General features: G+C 38.9%; 1 protein-coding gene across 5 annotated transcripts in view; it reads left to right on the forward strand.

Moving 5' to 3' along the window:
* Window positions 1-22,011, forward strand: part of MIA3 (MIA SH3 domain ER export factor 3) — a 54,794-nt gene that overhangs the window by 22,205 nt on the left and 10,578 nt on the right. For 3 of the 5 annotated variants that reach the window (XM_029230513.1, XM_029230512.1, XM_029230510.1), the window contains exons 7-18: window positions 8,906-9,037; window positions 11,904-11,925; window positions 12,640-12,728; window positions 13,352-13,429; window positions 13,515-13,625; window positions 14,949-15,020; window positions 15,200-15,304; window positions 15,979-16,101; window positions 16,211-16,322; window positions 17,458-17,513; window positions 17,604-17,694; window positions 17,841-17,979. In XM_029230513.1, the coding sequence (XP_029086346.1) occupies window positions 8,906-9,037; window positions 11,904-11,925; window positions 12,640-12,728; window positions 13,352-13,429; window positions 13,515-13,625; window positions 14,949-15,020; window positions 15,200-15,304; window positions 15,979-16,101; window positions 16,211-16,322; window positions 17,458-17,513; window positions 17,604-17,694; window positions 17,841-17,979 (1,130 nt within the window). Of the gene's footprint in view, window positions 1-7,462; window positions 7,948-8,905; window positions 9,038-11,903; window positions 11,926-12,639; window positions 12,729-13,351; window positions 13,430-13,514; window positions 13,626-14,948; window positions 15,021-15,199; window positions 15,305-15,978; window positions 16,102-16,210; window positions 16,323-17,457; window positions 17,514-17,603; window positions 17,695-17,840; window positions 17,980-22,011 lie in introns of those variants that run through there. The other 2 variants (XM_029230515.1, XM_029230511.1) reach the window with 2 other exon arrangements.

The raw sequence follows: 22,011 nt of genomic DNA on the forward strand, positions 1-22,011 counted from the left end.
GTCCAGTTTTCTAGTTATTTTCAGTGGGAGGGCAAGTATCAGATTAGTTACTCTGTCTATAGATGTCTCCTTTTTGTTTGTTGCAGTGTATTCATTGAAGAAACAGGTTTGGCTGCTAGGGGGTATCATAGTGTGGATTTTGCTAACTGCATTCCCCTAGTACAATTGAACATTTTCCCTTGTTCTTTATATTCCTTGGGAATTGGTTGGTCAGATTGGTAGTCAGATTCAGTTTCAATTTTTTTTTTTCAGTTTCAATTTTGTTTGGCAAGAATACTTAATAGAAGATGTATACTTCTATCAGGAGGCAGCTAATGTCTAAATGTCCCTCTTCTTTTGATGTTACTAGTCATTGGTGACATTGACTAAATCTGTATCATAGGCTGCAGAACGGTAATTGACTGTATTATTCCTACTTCATGTAAAGGCTGGGATACTTCTACAAAGAGAAATTTACAATCAACTATGCTTTACACTGAGATTTGGTGTGTATAGTTAAGGCAGTATAAATATTTGATTCTTTCTGTTTAAACAGTTTTCAAAATAATGAGTTGTCTTCCCAGCATTATCCAGAGATTCCCAGAGGCTTTTGTGTGTGTGTCTCTTCTAATTCTTTTTTAAGAATCATTATGATGTCGTGAATTTGAAAATATTTAGTGTGTTACAATCCACTGTAGTTATTATTCTTATCAGTGCTCAATTTCTCCCATTGTTGGTCAGTGGGAGCCTCTTCAGCTTGGCTCCTGGGCCCTTTTGACACCACCTCATGGTCACTGATACCTTCCTTGCTTTCTAGTGTAACTAGATGTTCCAAGCTCATTTTGTACATTTTCTGCCCAGATCTCGAAGGAGCTATGTCTCTAAAGAGCCCTGGTTCCTTTTAGTGGGAAATGGTATTTAGAGGCAACATTCTGGGTACTAAGATTGCTTATTGCTTTTGAGTTGGCCATCAGGTCTAGGCCTTTTTTAGAGGACAAAGCTAGGAAATGTGTGGGGATTTTCTTATGTGAATATTCATCATGATGCCACGTGGATGCTCCCAATCAGAATTAAGGATGCTAGTGGAATTTAAGCGAACCACATCTATCTGACATTGTATTTTCTTTCTCCAGTGTTGGAAATCTCAGTTTTTACTAACATCAACATAATTATTTACCTTATTTTACAATGTTCACATAACAGTATTAAAAATACCAATATCAACACTGCCACCAGCGATACGTTATTGAAAATATTGCAAGGATGTTTTGCAATTCTTTTTTTCTTTAACCTATATCCCACTAGGGTATGCCTGAAATAATTCCTTAATGTTGTTCTGCCACCAGCTTGATACACAGTTAGGTTAATTGTTTCATATTTGCTTTCAATTTTTAGGGATTTTTTTAAGATTTTTTATTTTATAATTATCTAACATTTACAAGAGCCCAAGTCAATTTGTAAAACAAGGTCTATTCAGAGAAGTCTAACTTTTGTCCTAGTGTTATCCAACCTGTTGATACCCTCCTCTACAGGTATTTTAAAAATTAATTTCATCATCTACCCTACCATTAAAAAACAAGCAAATGATTTCTGCATCTAGCCAAGATAGATTTTTAGGTACCAGCTTTACCCTTCTAACTGAAACAGCTAAAAAGAAAAAATCAGACAAAATACATGAAACAACAGTTTTCAAGTCATCAGGTAACAAAGGACAGTAATTCCTGAAAGATAGGGAACAGATGCCATGAGGGCTACAATTGTTACATTTTATTGCCTTGAGAAAGTTCCCAGCCTGTGGCACAGAAAGGAGGAACCCTGAGTTAAGGGGATGGAGCGGAAAGTCCAGGGAAAGCAAAGCAGCTAGAATTCACAGTGCGGAGTACCAAAAGGAGAGCACTACACAGAGAGAGAACCCTAGGGATCTTTGAGAGGTCCCCTTCGAGTATTCCTCAGAGTATTGATCAGCACGCGAGTGTGACAAGACTATTCAAGGTCAGAGAAACACATCAGTTGCTGACACAGGGCCAGGAACAGTACCTGCTAACTCTAGGGGAATTGGGTAGAGTTTCAGAAGGGTCTTGCCTCAGACTAAATGTTGCTCATGCCTTACATAACTAATCTTAAAAGCAAGACCCACAAGAATCAAATTGTTTCCCAGTAATTTACCTGCATCCCAGGACAAAGCTTAAGAATATCTGCTGTATTAGTTAGGGTTCTCTAGAGAAACAGAACCAAGAGTATATACACATAGGTAGAGATTTATTACAGGGAATTGACGTACACAGAGATGGAGGCTGAGAAGTCCCACAGTATGCAGTCTGCAAGCTGGAGACCCCACAGAGCTGGTGTTGCAATCAGTCCAAAGTCCAGTGGCCTGGGGAGCCGATGACGAGATTCTAGTCTAGGTCTGAGGGCCTGAGAAGCAGGAGCACCAAGAACAGAAGACTGATGTTCCAGCTCAAGAAATCAGGGAAGACGGGACAAATTCCTTCTTCTGCACTTTTTTCTATTCAGGCCCTCAGTGGACTGGATGATGCCCACACTGGAGAGGGCAACGTACTTTACTGATTCCATCAATTCAAATGCTAATTTCATCTGGAAACACACACAGACATATCCCAAAATGACATTTAATCTGGGTACCCCATGATCAGCCAAACTGACATAAAAAATTCACCATCACATTTATTCATAATGTATGGCATCCAGTCAAAGATTACCAGGCATGCGAAGAGGTGAGAAAAGATGACTCATGATGAGGAGAAAAATCAGCCAGTCAAAACCAACCAGGAGGGCTTCCCTGGTGGCACCGTGGTTGAGAGTCCGCCTGCCGACGCAGGGGACGTGGGTTCGTGCCCCGGTCCGGGAGGAACCCACATGCCGCGGAGCGGCTGGGCCCATGAGCCATGGCCACTGAGCCTGCGCGTCCGGAGCCTGTGCTCCGCAACGGGAGAGGCCGCAACAGTGAGAGGCCCGCGTACCACACACACACAAAAAAACAACCAAGAGCTGCCAGAGATGTTAGAATTAGGCAACAATACTAAACAGTTATTATTACCATTTAAGTAGAGACATGAAAGTTTGTTTTTTTTTTAAAAGACCCAAATCAAACTTCTAAAGGTGAACTGCCTGAGGTGATAAATATACTGGGTGGGATTAATACTAGACTAAACATTGTAGGTGAAAATATTAGTGAACTTGAAGATACAGCAATACAGGAGAAAAAAGACTCAAGAAAAATGAACAGGTCATCAGTGAGCTGTGGGGACACTTTCAAGCACTGTAATAAATGTATAACTGGAATCCCTGCAGGAAAGGATAGAAGAGGTGTCCAGAAAATTATTTGAAGAAATAATGGGTGAAAATTTTCCAAAATTTATGAAAACTATAGACCCACAGATCTAAGAAAGTCAATGAAACCCAAGTACAAGAAGCATGAAGAAAACTACACCAAGACATATCATAGTCAAGTTGATCAAAATAAGTGATAAAGAGCAATCTTAAAAGCAGCTAGAGAAAAGAGATTTTAGGAAGTAAGATAAGGTTGACGTCAGGTTTCTTGTTGGAAACAAGGAATGGGAGAATGCAGTAGAATAATATCTTTCAATATACTTCAAGGACTTCCCTGGTGGCGCAGTGGTTAAGAATCCGCCTGCCAATTCAGGGGACACGGGTTCAAGCCCTGGTCCGGGAAGATCCCACATGCTGCGGAGCAACTAAGCCCATGTGCCACAACTACTGAGCCTGCGCTCTAGGGCCCGTGAGCCACAACTACTGAGCCCATGTGCCTAGAGCCTGTGCTCCGCAACAAAGATAAGCTACCGCAATGAGAAGCCCGTGCACGGCAACAAAGAATAGCCCCTGCTCGCCACAACTGCAGAAAGCTCACGCACAGCAACAAAGACCCAACACAGCCAAAAAATTAATTAATTAATTTAAAAATATATGTATATACTTCAAGAGCAATATTGTTAATCTCCAATAGCATACCCAGCAAAATAATTTTCAAAAACAAAGATTAAATGAAGATTTTTTTTCCAACATACAAGAGCTGAAAGAATTCACCAGCACATCTGCACCATAAGAAATGTTAAAGGAAGACCTTTAGGCATAAGGAAAATGACAACAGATGGAAATAATGGAGCTACACAAAGGAGTGAAGAATGCAGAAATGGTAGCCATATGGGTAAATATATAAAATGATTATCTCATTATTTAAATATCTTTAAAAGTTAATTTACTGTTTAAAGAAAAATATTATTAATGTACTATGGGGTTTAGAAAATATGTAAAAATAAAACGTATGACAACAATAGTTTAAAGGTCAGGAGAGGGAAAAGTGGTAATAACTCTTGTGTAAAATTCTTATTGCATATATGAAGTAGTATAGTATCACTTGAAGGTAGACTGATAAGTTAAAGATGTATAGTATAAACTGAAGTAACCACTAGAATAACAAAACAAGGAGTTATAGCTAATAAACCAACAAAGGAGATAAAATAGAATCATTAAAAGGCTTGATTCAAAAGAAGGCAGAATTGGGAAAAAAGGGAACAAAGAACAGATGGGACAAATAGAACAAAAAAAAGATGCTAGGCTTAAACTTAATCATATCAAGCCACAGACTAGGAAGGAATCATTGCAGAGCATATATCTCATAAAGGACTTATATCCCAAATATATAAAGAACTCTCAAGACTCATTAATAAGAAAACTGATAACCCAGTAAAATAACAGCACCAGAGAAGATACGTGATGTGGACAGCAGATAAGCACAGTAAAAAAAAAAAAAAGCTCAACATCATTAATTATGAGAGAAATGCAGATTTAAACCACCCTGAGTTATCACTGCACACAATAGAATGACTAAAATTAAAAAGACCAAGTGTTGGAGAAGATGTGGAGGAACTGGAAATATACACTGCTGGTGGGGATATTAAAATGGTACAACCACCTTGGAAAACACTTTGTCAGTTTCTTAAAAAGGTGGACATACGCCTGTCAGATGATCCAGCCATCCCTCTGCTAAGCATTTACCCCAAAGAAAAATAAGTTATACATCCGTAGAAGGCCTTGTATGTCAGTCTTCATTGCAGCTCAATTTGTAAAAGTCAAAAACTGGAAAAAACCCAAATGTCTATCAGCAGGTGAGTAAGTAAATAAATTGTGGTTTATCCCTACAATGAAACACTACTCAGCAATAAAAACTAATGACCTACTGATACATGCAGCAACATGGATGGATCTCAATTTATACCGAGTGAGAGAAGCCAGAGAAAATAGAATACATAGTGAATTATTCCATATATATAAAACTTCAGGAAATGCAGACTAATCCATTAGGACAGAAATTCTGTGACAAGTGGTGGGAGGTAGGGTTACCAAGGAGATGAGACTTTTGGAGGTGAAGGATATGTTCATTATCTTGAATGTGATGATGGGTTCACAGATGCACTCATCTTACCCAGATGTGCACTTTAAATATGTGCAGTTTATTGCATGTCACTTTTCCCTCAAAGCTGGAAAAAAAAATAACTTATTTTTTTAGATAAAAATATACTTTTCTCCACCCCCTTTTAAAAAGATATGTATATTCTAGACATCATACCCTAGCAGTATATAGAATAATTTCTTTTTTCCAGTTTCGCAGTACAGTTGACTCTTGAACAATACGAGTTGGAATCGTTTGGATCCCTAATTGTACGCGGATTGTTTTCACTAAATGCATACTACAGTATTACACAATCTGCAGTTGGTTGAATCCTCAGATGCAGAAGGATACTAAGGAAACTCGCGTAAGGAGGGCCCACTGACTATAAATTGTACGGGGATTTTTGACTATTCAGTGGGTTTGTACCCCTAACCTCTGTGTCGTTCAGTGGTCAACTGTATACTTTAGTGTATTCAACAACTCTTCTGTCGATGGACACTTTGGTTATTTCCAGTCTTTTGTTATTATAAATAATGCTGGAATAACATGGTTTTGTGTGTATATCTTTCCAGCATTTGTTGTTATGTTTCTAGTATCTTTGAGATAGAACTTTAGAAGTTGGATTGTTGCATCAGTAGGTAATTACACAGGTAATTTTGGGAGACGTTGCCAGATTGCTGTTTATAGGGGTTGTTATCATTTTGTGTAATGATCAGTGCATAAGAGTACCCATTTCCTCTGCATTCTCTCACTAAGAATATGTTGTCAAATGTTTGGATCTTGCGAATATAAGTGAGAAATGGTATCTCAGTGTGGGTTTAATTTGTATTTCTTTCATTATGAGTGAGACAGAGCATGGTTTTCTGTTTGTGAGCTATTCCTACTTCTTTTCCTGACGACTATCTATTCATTTTTTCAGCTCATTTTAGTATAGGTTTGCTGGCCATTTTCTCTATTTGTAAAGTTCTTTATATTTTAGGAATATCAACCCTTTGTAATATGTTACAAATATGTTTTCCACAGGTTTTCATAGTCAGGCTTTGCTTATTTTGTATTTTTGTGTCCATGGGCTGGACATTTTTTTTTTTTTTTTCTCCAAGTAATCAAAGTTACAAATCTTTTCGCTTGGATTTTGAGACCTAATTAGGAAGGTTTTGTTCACTCGTAATACATCCATATTTTTTTTGTAGTAGTTGTTTGTTCTCATTTTTTACATTCAGGTTTCTGACCCATTTGGAATGTATTCTTGTGAATAGTGAGAAAAAGATCGAATTTTTATTATTTTCCATTTGGTTATCCAGTTAGGCCAACACCACCTTATTAAATAAAAAGTCTGTTTTTCCCCCAACTGACTGTTACTGTATGCTGAGTTGCCAACGCAGTTGGGCCTATTTCTAGATTTCCTGTTCTGTTCCATGGTTTGTCTGCCTATTATTGGGCCAGTACCAATAATAGACAGATTATTATAGACATAATAATGTTTTAATTACAGAGCCTGCTTAAACTGTCTGCCTACCTTCCACCCATGCCATGCCCTTCTTTTTCAGGCTTTTCCTGCTTGATTGTTCTAATGAATTGGCTTTATATTCAACTCATAGACATACCTTTAAAGATCTGCAAACATCGTTCCCCCGCCCCAGGTTAAATATCCTTAGTTTCTTCCACTTTCAGAACGCAATTTCCAGACTCCTCCTTGCCCTTTTCCACAAGTCCTATAACCCTAAAATGTGGGACCCAGAACTGACCTCATTGGCATAGGTGTGGTAATGACAAGATGCCCTAGAATTACACTTTTTAAAGGGGCATCGGCACGAATGTGGGACAGTGTGGACATTTGGAGTCCAGGAAGGGCAAAAGCAAGCAGGACTGGAGCGGGCTGGGAAGGAACCTGGCCCAGGAGACGGCGGCCGAGGCAGGGGGTGGTCCATCGAGGGAGCGGGAACGGCTGATCTGTCTGAGCATTTTAGGGCAGGTGCCCGGCGTCTCAGTACCTGGTGACAAAAGGATCCAGCTCTGGGCGGGAGTTAAGTGGCTGGCCTTTCTCCTTTCCCCCAGCCCCCGCCCACTCTCCTCCTTCTCGAAGCTCCCAGGCCCATGGAACATCTTCGCCTTGTTACTTGGTTTCTTCCGCGGAGGTCTCTTCGCTCTGCTACCCCGCCCCACTCGACCGTTGGTTTCTTCCGCTACGGCCCCGCCTACGGCGGGCCCGGCCTCCGTAGACTCGTGTACTTCCGCCCGGGGCCGTGTCTGATGACGTGTTTTACAGGAGGAGTAGGGCGAAAGTGCAAGCTGCCGGGACAGGCGAAGTTCAGTCCCAGGTTCCGCCCCCTGAGCCGGGTCCTTTCCGAAGGAGGAAACGGTGACAGAGAGGGGGTCCGGTGTCGTCCCGCGGGGAAGTGTCGTCTCCGCTCCGCTGTCCCGTCACGATGGACTCAGTTCCTGCCACTGTGCCTTCTGTCACCTCTTCCCCGGGGGACCCGGAGCTTCTGGGACCTCTGTCGGTGCTCTACGCTGCTCTCATCGGCAGGCTCCTGGAGGTGATGGGCCCCCGCTCCCAGCTCTGGCAGGCGGGTGGACGAGTTCTGAGCGGACGGGTACACTGACTGACGGGGCGAAGAGGAAATAGAGTGTGTCAGGCCCGAAGCGGGCGGGACGTTTCGGTGCTGTTTAAGGAGATGATGGGAGTGTATTTGAGAAGGTTTTGTCGCGTGTTCATTTTTTAATTACTTACGATGTGCCAGGCGCTGTGTTACTTTCTGGTACACAGTCGTAATCAAAACAAGCGAGCGTCATCACGTCCCTACGGCTCCTTTTCATGTTATCCTCCGCACCTTTGGGGGATGGGGCCAATATGATAGTTAACTTCTACAGGGCCGTGAAAACAGTGTAGAAGCAGACAGGAGTTTAATGCGCTGTCGTTGAGGAAACTTTTTAAATGAAAACATTGGGTTTATAGAAGACAGTTAAATTCAGAGCAGTCTGTCTAAACCAGTTAGTTATCAGGAAGTGTTTGCAGTTTCTCAGCGTTTGTCTTTCTGTGAGTAGAAAACAATTAATATTTCAAATCTTAGAGGAAAATCTGATATTTGCGTTCATTATCGCTTAGGTTTTATTTGCAGCCATAAAAGATTCTATAGTATGTTTCAACTTTTTGTTTTATGTGGCTTAAGTCATAAAAACCAGCTAAGAGAAAAGTATGATCCAGAGGGATTCGAGCCATGTGTTGGACAACATGATGTGTAGGGCTTATTGCAAAATGGAAATATATGCTCAATGTAAAGACAGATTTATAATGTTTTAAAATACGTCAAGCCAAACAAGAAATAGGAAGCCGCCAGTATCCTCTTTTTATTGAAGCAGTGGAAGCTATTGAAGAACTTTGAGGGGATCGCTGTGTAATGGAGTTTGAATTAGATTTCTGCGGATGATTCTCTGTGACTGCTTTATTGTAAATTTCTGTCGGGTTTCCCACAATTTCTAATATCTCTGTTTCAGCTAGTTGCTACATTGCCTGATGATGTTCAGCCTGGGCCTGATTTTTACGGACTGCCCTGGAAGCCTGTACTTACCACTGCCTTCTTAGGAATTGTTTCATTTGCCATTTTCTTCTGGAGAACTGTCCTTGCTGTGAGTAAATAAAATTAACGTATACCTTTAGACTCATAAATACAGGACTGTTTTATAATCACTTGCCCTTTTGTTTCTTTTTTAGTTACTAAGTTGAACACAAATTCATATTTATAATCCAAGCTAACAGTGTAATCTTTGTTGGTAAAGACATAGGTGAACAAGACGGCATGTGTATAATCTCAATGGGAAAACTTCAGTTTATAAGTCAGAAGCATTAAAAATGTTCATGTCCTTTTATATAGTATAATACCGTATCTAATAGTCTATTCTAAAGAAGTAACCGATCATACATTAGAGATCTTGTATAGGGTGTTAAAAATGGAACCGTGTTTATTAGAGTGAAAACTTCACAGAACCTAAATGATCCATCATGGGGGGGTTATTAAATTATTGTTCATCTATATAATGAGATATTAGGCAGCTCTTAAAATTTATGTATTCCAAAGATATTGGGGCACAGAAAGTGCTCACAATTTAATGTTAAGTGGAAAAAAGCAGAAACCAAGACTTTAAAGTGTAGATAAACTGTGTATTATATAAACGCACATATACGTACAGAAAAAATGCTGCAAATGGTAAAAATATACATCAGGAGAAGAGGTAAATTTTCAGCCCTTTTCCTTATATATATCTGTTTCACAGATTTTTCTAATTTGATCATGTGCTGTTGTGTTCAGAAAACATCTTTTTATTTGGAAATACGTATTATATAGTGTCCAAAGACACACTATTAAAATTTTTATTCCTTGGGGTCTTTTTCTGTGTATAATTTGTCTTTCATGCTTTATATATATATATATGTATGTATTCTCGTACAGATACATGCTTATGATTCTGTTTCGTGGTCATCTAATATAATTGAGGAAGATTCTGTGTAAATGAGCTTTGCAGACGAAAAGCTTTCAGTTTCAGTTGAAGCTTAACAGTTAAATGGCCAAAAGCATTGGATGAGTACCATTCTAAACTTCGAGTATTCTGATTTCTTAATTTTATCAGACATATCATTGTTAATAAGCTTTCTCTCCTTGCACAAGTGATTGTAAAATCACTTAAAAAGAAGGGTCTTTTGCCTGGATTCTTGTGAAGACTCCTTAAACCTCATAGGGCTTTTCCTCAGACACAAGGAAAAAGAATAGAAAGGGTGAACAGAAGGGAAAACGGTGAAAACGTTTTCTGTTTCCCACTCTTAATTCTCCCATCTCAAAAACCCTGACATGGCTTAGATTTTTACAAGGTTATGTAGGCTTTATGTCCTAACTGCTGCCCTGCAGCCTCAACATTTGGGACCTTGGTCCCTACTCTCATTGCCTGCTTGTTGCATCTTCCTGCTTTCCCTCGCCTGTTGATTTGGGTGAAAGGAGGATAAAGGAAGCTTACTCCCTCATTAGCAAGGCTGTGACATTAGAGAAATAGTTATTTATTTCTGTGTTGGAACTCTGAATGCAGTTTCCTGTAACAGCATCGTTAAAAATGGTATTAGATACTGTAATAATATTGAGATCATGGATGATTTGTGGACTGATCTGAGCATCTCATCACCATTTATGATGTTTGATAAGGGAAGTAAGTTCTGGGTTACAAAGACATTTAGTAACACTTTTTTAAAAATTGAGTACTGCTTGTATTTTATTCTCCTGTAATTCGGTGCTGTCTTTAGGAGATGATTTAGAAGATGTTAGCTGTTATTTCTCTCATTGCTTGTGTATTTTCCTGTAGCAGTCTTCTTTTCCCTTTTAGATTTATGACTGCTATTTTTAGGGGGTTGGGAAAATCAGAGGCTGCAGTCTGTTAGATTTCTAAATTCACCCAATAGCCAACTTTGATTAGGAATTCTAAGATGTTTTCTCATGAAAGAGGCATATTAGGACAACAATCATGCCTTTAATTTTGTTTCCTCAGAGTCTTTTTCAATTATCATTGTTTCTAGATCTCATTCTGGCTATTTGGGGTTGTCAAATAAATGATTTGGATGAGTGAAGCATTAGTATGTTTAATATGAAACCACTATTCCTCTTTACTTTTTTTAAATTGAGAAATAATTGACTAGTAACATTATATTAGTTTCAGGTGTACAAATAATAATTTGATATTTGTATATATTGCAAAATGATTGCCAATAAGTCTAGTTATTAACATCCGTCACCAATACATAGTTACAAGATCTTTTTTCCCCTTTTCCCCCCTTTAAGATCTGCTCTCTTAGCAACTTCCATGTATATAATAATCCCTTTCCATTATGGAACTTAAGTCCTCTTTTAATAAGATTGGTGCTCATTGAAAAGATACATGAACGTATCTTTTTTATTTATTTTTGGCTGAGTTGGGTCTTCATTGCTGTGCGCGTGCTTTCTCTAGTTGTGGTGAGCGGGGGCTACTCTTGATTGCAGCACGCAAGCTTCTCATTGTGGTGGCGTCTCTTGTTGCAGAGCACGGGCTCTAGGCACGTGGGCTTCAGTAGTTGTGGCATGCGTGTTCAGTAGTTGTGGCTCGCGGTCTCTAGAGCGCAGGCTCAGTAGTTGTGGTGCACGGGCTTAGTTGCTCCATGGCATGTGGAATCTTCCCGGAGCAGGGATCAACACTGCGCCACCAGGGAAGTCCCCGTGAACGTATCTTTAGTTGCAAAAATAAGGTATTTACCTTAGTGCTTTTATCTATCATAAACTATTAATGAAGTATCACTACCAATTAAATTTGAAATTTTTTTAGCCTTTTCTTATTTTTTAATCCTGTGGATCCTTATGCTGAACCAAACCATTATTAAATTTTCATTCTGTTATGATTTGACTATTGTGTTAAGAACTATAATATTTCTATTAATAAGATGTCTTGATATCAAGTTTAATTTTATTTCTCTCTCTTTTAGGTAAAGAATAGAGTATATCAAGGTAAATATTCAGGCTTATTTTGTTATTTGTACTATTCCCTCAGTACTGGTATTTGATATGAGTTTTGTGTAAGCTAACAGTAGATATGGTGACTTCTGATCTCTGATTGACTTATTAACTCCTGAACATTTTACTAATCCTAGGTTGCTAGCTTAGATGACAGAGTAGATGGTGATGCGAGTAGATGAGATAGGAGTTGAGGTGGCAGCAGGGAGAAGAGGATTCGGCTTGGGCAGATTGACTTTGAATGTTGAAGTAGTGCAATTTATTACCTGTGAACAGTGTTCCTGTGCTAATGGTTTATTCAGTACAGTAAATATGTATTTAAGTAGATAATTTGAGGAATAGAGGTATGTCAATATGCTTGCATTTTCTATTTCTATTTACAAATGGCATATATTTGAAATGATAACATTTTCTGAGAAGAAAGGTGCTCATGAAGGAGAAAGACATTGAGCTAAAACATTTTACTGTATTTCCTGTCTTTGAAATAAATTTAAATTGGAATCTCATTGAAGTAAGTGTTCTTATTATGTTTTTCTTAAATTTTAATATTTTTACACCCTTAGTGCTATTAACTACAGTTTGCTTTTTAAAGGCATAATAGTTAATGCTGAGTTCATTTCCCTCAGAGTGCCAGATAGCATGTCTTTGCTGCTAATGCATTGGGTAATTCAATTTTTGATGATTTTATGGATTTCCCCCCCTTTTCAGTCACTGAACAGCAAATTTCTGAGAAGTTGAAGAATATCATGAAAGAAAATGCAGAGCTTGTACAAAAATTATCAAGTTATGAGCAGAAGGTATTAATTATTCTTTTAGTTTTTTTCCCCCTGTGGTTCCAGCTCGAATTATTTCCTCCTGTCTTATAGTTCAGTTGTTATGGTGGGTTTTTTTGTTTTTGTTTTTTTTTTTCGGTACGTGGGCCTCTCACTGCTCTGGCCTCTCCCGTTGCGGAGCACAGGCTCCGGACGCGCAGGCTCAGCGGCCATGGCTCACGGGCCCAGCCGCTCCGCGGCATGTGGGATCTTCCCGGACCGGGGCACAAACCCGTGTCCCCTGCATCGGCAGGCGGACTCTCAACCACTGTGCCACCAGGGAAGTCCTGTTATGGTGTTTTTAAATCATATTAAAACATTTTTTTTCATCTCCTACAAACTCTCCAAACGTGAAGTAGCCATCATATGTGTAAAGTACTGCTTGCTTCTCTGAGGGATCTCCTATTTGGAGATAAGTGTTTTTTTTTTTTTTTCTTTTGGCTGTATGGCCCGACATGTGGGTTCTTCCCGGACCAGGGATCGAACCTGTGCCCCCTGCAGTGGAAGTGTGGAGTCTTAACCACTGAACCACCAGGGAAGTCCTGGAGATAAGTTTTGGTAGCACTATAATTTATGTTTCTAAATTTTGAATGCTTTATTTTATTTAGATCAAGGAATCAAAGAAACATGTTCAAGAAACCAAGAAACAAAACATGATTCTCTCTGACGAAGCAATTAGATTTAAGGTAAAAATCCCTTTTCTTTTTGAGATTGCATTCTAAAGACAAAAGAAAAATAATGAGTAATTATTATTAATACCTTTTTTTGTAGGATAAAATCAAGAATCTTGAAGAAACTAATGAAATTCTGGGTGACACAGCTAAAAGTTTGCGTGCTATGTTAGAATCTGAGAGAGAACAGAATGCGAAGAATCAGGACTTGGTAAGAGTTTTGCTGTTAAGTGTTACTGTAAATTGGCTTTTCAACTATTTTGTAGGTTGGATGAGATGAACTCTGCATTTTCCCATGCTTTAACTCAAATAATATTGGGAGTCAGGGAAGTTGAACCTACTTCTGTGCATTTTCGTGGAATTTTAAATGCTAATACCCCAAGTTATTAATTTTACAGGCCTCAGAAGTATTTTTGTCTTCAGCCCTGGGTAATTTTCATATTGCTTGGCTCTGCCCTTTGAAACATGTAGAGCAAGTAAGAAATAGTTGCCCCTTTGAGTGGTCTTAGTACTTTGTTTTGATTTGTTTTTGCGTGGTTCTTTTCTAAAAATAAACTAAATGCTAGAACAGTTTTTTTGTTTTTTTTTTAATTTATCTTTGGCTGAGTTGGGTCTTCATTTCTGCGCGCGGGCTTTCTCTAGCTGCGGCGAGTGGGGGCTACCCTTCGTTGTGTTGCGCGGGCTTCTGAGTGCTGTGGCTTCTCTTGTTGCGGAGCATGGGCTCTGGGTGCTCAGGCTTCAGTAGTTGTGGTGCACAGGCTTAGTTGCTCCGCAGAATGCAGGATCTTCTTGGACCAGGGCTCGAACCTGTGTCCCCTGCATTGGCAGGCAGATTCTTAACCACTGCACCACCACGGAAGTCCCTAGAACAGTTTTTGAATTATATAAAAGTTGGAAAGATAGTAGAGAGGGTTCCCATATATTGCACACCCAGTTAAGCTTGATCACCTGGCTGAGGTAGTATTTGCCAGGTTTCTCTGCTATAAAGTTAACCCTTTTTCCATCCTCTGCATATTGTACTCTTTGGAAGGAAGTTACTGTGCACAACCCACAGTTAAAGAGTGAAGAGTTATGCTCCACCTCCTTGACATATTCCTTGATAAGTTTTGGAATTCTGTATCTGAGATTTGGCTCTTCCCCCTCAAGTCCAGCCATTTTTAGTTTAGCAAGAGAATTTTTAAGTGACCTTGGGATTTTTTTCTCTACCACTAGGAAAAATCATTGATTCGAACTGGTTTACTTGAATTATTTTTCATTTTCTTTCCTTTGACTTTTTTGTCTCGTCATGTACCACATTATTTCATAACTAGGAAAGTTGTGGATGGTATGAAATATTTATGTCTTCAGTGTTTTCTTTCCTCATGTCTTTACATTGTTGACTTTTCTCCTAGGCCAAGACTGGATCATCTGCTTTTACCTGCTATCTAGGGGATGGCTCTGCGATGTGTTTTGTTAATGTTTCTTCTTTTTATCATATATCCCAGTGTTTCTACTGAAATTCTAATACATTTTTGTGTTCTTTTTCCCATGGCAGATATCAGAAAACAAGAAATCTGTAGAGAAGTTAAAAGATGTTATTTCAATGAATGCCTCAGAATTTTCAGAGGTAAAGCTCTGTACAATTCCTGCAAGATACATTAATACGATGTCTTAGTATTTTGAGGAGCAAACATTTGATGTGTGCTAGAAAATGCAAAAGACAAAAACCGTATGTCTAATTGGGAAAGTAACTTTTTATGTGTTTTTCTTTGGAATTATTGCATTAATAGAAGTGTTTTGCATTAGGTTCAAATTGCCCTTAATGAAGCTAAACTTAGTGAAGAGAAAGTGAAGTCTGAATGCCATCGGGTTCAAGAAGAAAATGCTAGACTTAAGAAGAAGAAGGAGCAGGTAAAGGAAAGTTAACATCATAGATTATGTAACTAGGAAACAAGATATCATTACCGCTTGAATATCTTTTCTTGGATATGGTTTTTAAGGAAATGAAGTACGTATGCAGGATTCAATTTTTAGATATGCAGAGTTTAAACTGCGCTCCCCAAATTGAGTGCATGTGTACATTCTCCATCTGTTCTAGGTTTTCTGTTCTTTTGTACAATTCCTTGCAGCTATCAGAATGTTTAGTCTTTGTCTCATCCAGCACCAGCCAAATATTAACGTGAATAGCCTCAAGAGGGCGATGGACTTGCTTCTTAGACCCAAAGAATTAGGTATTTATTACCCTCCTTTGAGCAGTTACTGTTTCTCTGACCAAGGGACGGTTACATGATCTGGAGTCTGGGCTTGGTAGGCAGGGAGATGTGCCCTTCTATTCCTACTGGAAGTGAATTATTTGAACTGGCTGCAATTTTCTGAAGGATGCAATACACTAGATCAGTGTCCTTGACAGCTCTTAGGTTCTCATTGCAGTTCTGAGGGATGGAGTCACTCTCCACCCCTTAACCAAGGCCATAGTATAGTCCCTAATGACGAGCCAAGGAGAAGCATGGCTCATTTTTTGTGGTCTTGCTGTCTCCAGTGCAAAAGCCATAACGTTTAGAAATTGATGTGTTTTAACTTTGCAGTTGCAGCAAGAAATCAAAGACTGGAGTAAATCACATGCTGAGCTCAGTGAACAAATCAGATCATTTGAGAAGTCTCAGAAAGATTTGGAAGTAGTTCTCACTCACAAAGATGATAATATTAATGTGAGTTCATTCTCCTGAATACGTGCTTAATTCTCATGAATTCTCATGAATCTGGGTAATTGAAATTGAGAGGCTCTTTCTAATAAATATCCTTTTGCTTCTTTTCTAGGCTTTGACTAATTGCATTACACAGTTGAATCAGTTAGATTGTGAATCTGAATCTGAGGGTCAAAATAAAGGAGGAAATGAATCAGATGAATTAGCAAATGGAGAAGTGGGAGGTAAGATTGGTTTCAGGGAGGTTGGACCTCTTTTTGCCTTCTAGTCTCTTAAGTACACTGATGCTTTTTTCAGCGGTCTGAATTTCCTCTTTAGGGTTAAAGCTGTAGACGCCTGTCACTGAATTTGTACAGTTGGCCCTCTGAATCTGTGGGTTCACATCCGTGGATTGACCCAACTGCAGGTTGAAAATATTTGGAGAAAAAAAATTCCAGATAGTTCAAAAAAGCAAAACTTTATTTTGCTGCGTGCCAGCAGCTGTTTACGTAACATTTACATTGTTTAAGGTATTATAAGTAACTTAGAGATGAAGTATGTGGGAAGATGTGTGTAGGTTATGTGCAAATGCTGTGTCATTTTATATAAGGGACTTGAGCATCCACAGATTTTGGTTTCCTGTGGGGGGTGGGGGAGGGGGTCCTGGAGCCAATCTCTTGTGGATACCAAGGGACGACGATACAGGTCTGTATGCGTTGGGCAGAGGTGGGTTGCTGGCTTGTGGTACAGCAGTAGGTGTGCACTGGAGCCAGAGCAGCATCAGTCCTGTCTCCCAGCTCTGTGTACTGAACACTCCTCAGTAGGAGAAACTTCTTTCTGAACTTCATGCTTATCATTTCTGTAGTTCTGTGGTTTTAGGGCCACAACCAATTTCAAAAGTACCGAGCGGTTGGAGCCGTAAACTTAAACTAAGCAGTTAGAGTGGAGGCTAAAGGGAAAGAGTGTTTACTGATGAGAGAAATGTTTGTAGACGCTCTATCTCAAGTTGGAGATTGTTCACATTGTGGGTGTTTTAACCTACACCTGGTAGCAGATTCAAGGGGAGAGCAGAGGAATGAGTCTTTCTAAATAAGATATTTGACTGGGGGCAGGTAGATCTGAGAGAGAAGAAGGAGCTTTACTTCACATATCCCTTCTTGCTCAAGTACAGCATGGATAATATTTTTATTGTACAAACTGGGAATTCTTTTTTTCAACCTAAGTTTGCACATCTCTTAAAAGTCAAATAGCTGAATCAGTTCTTTTCGTTAGTTTGTTTTTTCATTGAATGTTTGAACATGATAATAGTTTGGGGGAAATTAAGAAAATATAGTTAAACAGCAAGGAAGGAAAGAGCACTGAAATCCTTTTGTTTCTTAGGTGACCGGAGTGAGAAGGTGAAAGAGCAGATTAAGCAGATGATGGACGTTTCTCGGGTATAATCCTTTGTATAGAGTACTATAAGTGCCTGTGAATTCTTACTATGCCTCACTTTTAAGACTGTTTCTCTCTTCTGCAAATTTTAGACACAGACTGCAATATCAGTAGTTGAAGAGGATCTAAAACTTTTACAATTTAAACTTAGAGCCTCCATGTCCACTAAATATAACCTGGAAGGTAGGTTGCTTCTTGAAAAGAAATTGCCACTGGAAAAATAAAGAGTGGCTTCCTGTTTCCATGTTCTCACCCCCCTTAACGCTGGCCTCCTCAGTAAGTTCTCCAGTTCTTGTGCACACAAAGCTCAAACGTTTTATCCCTTACAGACCAAATAAAGAAATTAGAGGAGGATCGCAATTCCCTGCAGTCTGCCAAAGCTGTACTGGAAGATGAATGCAAAACACTGAGGCAGAAAGTGGAGATTCTGAATGAGCTCTATCAGCAGAAGGAGATGGCTCTGCAAAAGTAAGGTTTTCGTGGTTCATTGTTAACAATATTGTCATCTAGCTAAATGTCTGTACTACTATAGATAATCTTGTCTTTTTTAAAGACTGTTTATAGTTTTTTCTGCCTATAATTAGTATAGATTTGTCTTTCTTCCTTTCTGCCTTGTTTCCCATAACTTGCAATTTTTTTTCCATTTTAACTAATTGTCAGCAATTACTGCCTGTAATTTACTTGAAGCATAGTAGTTATGCTACTATAGTAGCATAATAGTAGTAGTAGTAGTAGTAGTTATGATACCCCATAGTAGTTATGCATAGTAGTTATGCTACTAACTAACAGGTACTAAGAGTTGCTGTTCTGGAAGTGCTTCTTTTGACGATTCATACCCTTTCTGAGGCTCCACCACTTACTCCACTTTTCTTTTGCTGTTGTTAGTTATATCATTCTGATTTGTCTTGCATTTGTTCTACTAGTTTTTAATACAGCCTTTAAAAATCCTGAGTGATTTGTATGACATGATTTTAAATAGAATAAATACTTCAAAAGGAGTACTTAGTTACAGTATTGTAAGTTTTGGACTTAATATAGTCAATATTCAGACTATACCTATATAATATGTAATTGTGGCAAGGTTGTTGGGAGTTTGGGGTATAGAAATGCTTGTTTCATCCTCAGAGCAACTTATGAGATAGGTACAATTATTATTCGTATATTAATTATAGGAGGCTGAGGCTCAGAGAGACTAAGTAACTTACCCAGTATCACATCGTAGTGAAGCAGGGCCTTGTACTAGGTTTTTCTGACTCTATAGCACATGCCCCTAACTTTTTAACTGCATGTGTTCTAAATGACAACCATGTGGAAACCATAAAAAAAAAAAAAAAAGAAATACCTGTTTCATGTGTACGTTTAGGTATTAATCTTTTGAAATATACATCTCAAATTTGGAGTTAGATATCTTTTGAAAGATATACTTTCATAGTTCAAGTTTTCTCCACCAAAAATACCTGAATCCTCTAAAATAGTTTATTGGTGGCGGTTGCGATTTGTGTTTGCTCCTATACTTCACTCTTCGGCATTTATAGCAGTCTATGAGCAGGCTTACTTTGCTAAGCAAGTTTAATCTTTTTCATATGCTTAGGTTGCTATTGCCAGATGCCATTAAACATTGGAACCATACCACTAACTTTTTCTCTAATTCTTTGCTCACCAAGAAATTAGTTTAGATTTTCCAAGTTTTATTCAGGCTAGCTCTAAATACCTGACTTGCTTCAGATAAATATTTCCCATTTCATTATTTATTATTATTTTTTAAAAAGCACTTCTCTGGCGACTTCCCTGGTGGCTCAGTGGATAAGACTCTGCACTCCCAGTGCACGGGGCCTGGGTTCGACCCCTGGTCAGGGAACTAGATCCCACATGCATGCCGCAACTAAGAGTTCGCATGCCACAACTGAGGAGCCCGCGAGCCACAACTAAGGAGCCCACGAGCTACAACTAAGACCCCATGCAGCCAAATAAATAAATAAATAAATATTGGGGGGGAAAAGGCACTTCTCTGCCACCAGTAGTCATCTGAATCACCTAAATGGCAATTGTCTTTCTTTATGATATAGTCAGTGTGGCGATATTTTATTCAATTCCTCCAGCGTCCATTCAGTCACCATGTCCAGGCACGAATTGCTTGCACTTCATCCCCAAAGCCACTGTGTGTGCTCAGGCCCAAGTCATCTTTTCTGCCAGCCCTTAACTAATCACCTATCTCCAGTTTCTCTTTCTTAAACCTCTTCTTCCAAGTCTACAGCTGCTAGAAGGAACTTTCTAAAATACAAGTCCTTGTATATCATCATGTGGTTTAAAATCTGTCGAGGAGGCCCCCCCCATTCCCTTCAGGGTCAATTTCCGACTGTTTGGCAAGCACACAGGGCCCCTCAGCTGTCCTGAGCTGCCTCTCCAGGTGCATCTCCTGCAGCTCCTTCTGATGCAGCCTGACCTGGCCACAGTTCCTTCATGCCACTCTGAGCTTCTGTGTAGTTATGCATGCTGCTTTTTCTGTAGTAAAAATGTCCTTTTACATTATTTCCACCTGGCAATCTCCTGCCTACTCAGATGTTTATGTTCCTTAAAATCTTTTCTACAGTGAGTTGTGGCATAAATAAATAAATAGGTGAGTACTCATTTTTTCCTTATAATGTAATTCCTAAATGTATATTTAGGTTTAAATCTACATATTGGTATTTGCTTTCTATTTGATGGCCTGTCCTATGTTCCCTTTTCTCTTCTTTCTGTCTTCTGGATTATTTGAATATTTTTAATAATTCTATTTTTCCCCTGTGTAAGCTTGGTAGTTATTGGTTGCTTTACTTGTCTTCATATACTTACCCTAAAGACCACAGCATGTATCCTGGACTTAGTCAATAGATATACCTCTTTCTGGGCTTTAACTCCCTCCTGAGTTAAGATGCTCCTGCATCTTTAATTCTTTGTATACTTAAACTCCACAAGATGTTTTTATTGTCTGTTACAGTGCTTCCCGGCCAATATTCACTTGATTTACACACATATTTATACAGGCGTACCTGGTTTTATTGCACTTTGTTTTATTGCGCTTTGCAGATACTGCATTTCTTACACGTTGAAGGTTCGTGGCCACCCCGTGTCAAGCAAGTCTTTCGGCACCATTTTTCCAACAGCATTTGCTCACTTTGTGTCTCTGTCACATTTTGGTAATTCTCGCAGTATTTCAAACTTTTTCATTATTATATTTTTTATGGTGATCTGTGATCAGTGATCTTTAATGTTACTTTAAAGATTATGAAGGCTCAGACGATGGTTAGCATATTTCAGCAGTAAAGTATTTGATAGTTAAGGCTTGTATGTTGTTTTTCAGACACAATGCTATTGCACACTTTATAATAGACTACAGTATAGTGTAAACATAACTTTTACATGCACTGGGAAACCAGAAAATTCTGAAACTCACTTTCTTTCTCCGCTTTATTGTGGTGGTCTGGAACTGAACCTTCAATATCTCTGAGGTCTGCCTGTAGTTCCTGTAGTTCTTTATCCTCTCCTACACCTTTGGTCTTCCATTTGGGGTCACTTTCATTCTACTTGAAGAATGTCCTTTAGTGACGGATTTCATCAGCTTATCTTTGTGTGAAAACGTCTTTATTTTGACTTCATTTTTTAAGGATATTCTGCTGGCTCTGGGATTTTTGCAGTTATTTAATTCCAGCACTTTAAAGATAACCAGTTAGTTTCTGGTTGTGAAGTATCTTTAAGGAATCCAGTGTCACTCTTACTTTCCCTGTTCAGATGTCTCACCCCTGCTGTTGCTGCCTTTAAAAGTTCTCTTTCGGTTTTTCAGCAGTTTTATTGGGCGGTGCCTAGGTGTGGATGTTTGGGTTTGGGTTTCTCTTCTCCTTCCCTAACTATTTTGCATTTATGCTGTTTGAGGTCATCAGCACATCCTGAATTTTGGGGTCTTTCTCCATATGTTGATTCTGCCCCATTCTCTCTTCTTCTGAGATTCCATTTAAACCTTTTTAAAAATAATTTCCCCTATGTCTGCTACATTCTTACCTATATTTGCTTCATTCTGGATTTTCTTCTGACCTGTCTTCCAGTGTGCTAACATCTCACTTCAGTTATCAAATCTGCTACTAAAATCATTCATTGAGTTCTTAATTCCAGTTACTGTGTTTCAGTTTTATAGTTTCTAATCCTTTGCTGAAATTTGTAATCTTGACTTTCGCTTCCATGAATGTATAAGGCACAGTTATTTTAAAGTCTGTGTGATAATTCCATTATGTGGATCCTCGATGGGTCATTCCTCTTGTCTTCTAGATTTTAATCACAGTGTCTTGTGGGGTGCCTAGACAGTTTTGATTGAGTGGCAAACATTGTAGAGGGAATTGGAGGCCTAGAATGGTGTTGTTTTCCTAGAGAAAAGATTTGAGTTTATTTCTAGCAGGTGGTCATTATTTTAATCCAGTCAGCAATAGAGGTCATTCAAAAATGGCTTAGTTCTGGACTTCCTGGTGGCAC

This window comes from Monodon monoceros, unplaced genomic scaffold (genome assembly GCF_005190385.1).
Source record: "Monodon monoceros isolate NGI ecotype Baffin Bay Population unplaced genomic scaffold, NGI_Narwhal_1 Super_Scaffold_18, whole genome shotgun sequence".
NCBI classification, from domain to species: domain Eukaryota; kingdom Metazoa; phylum Chordata; class Mammalia; order Artiodactyla; family Monodontidae; genus Monodon; species Monodon monoceros.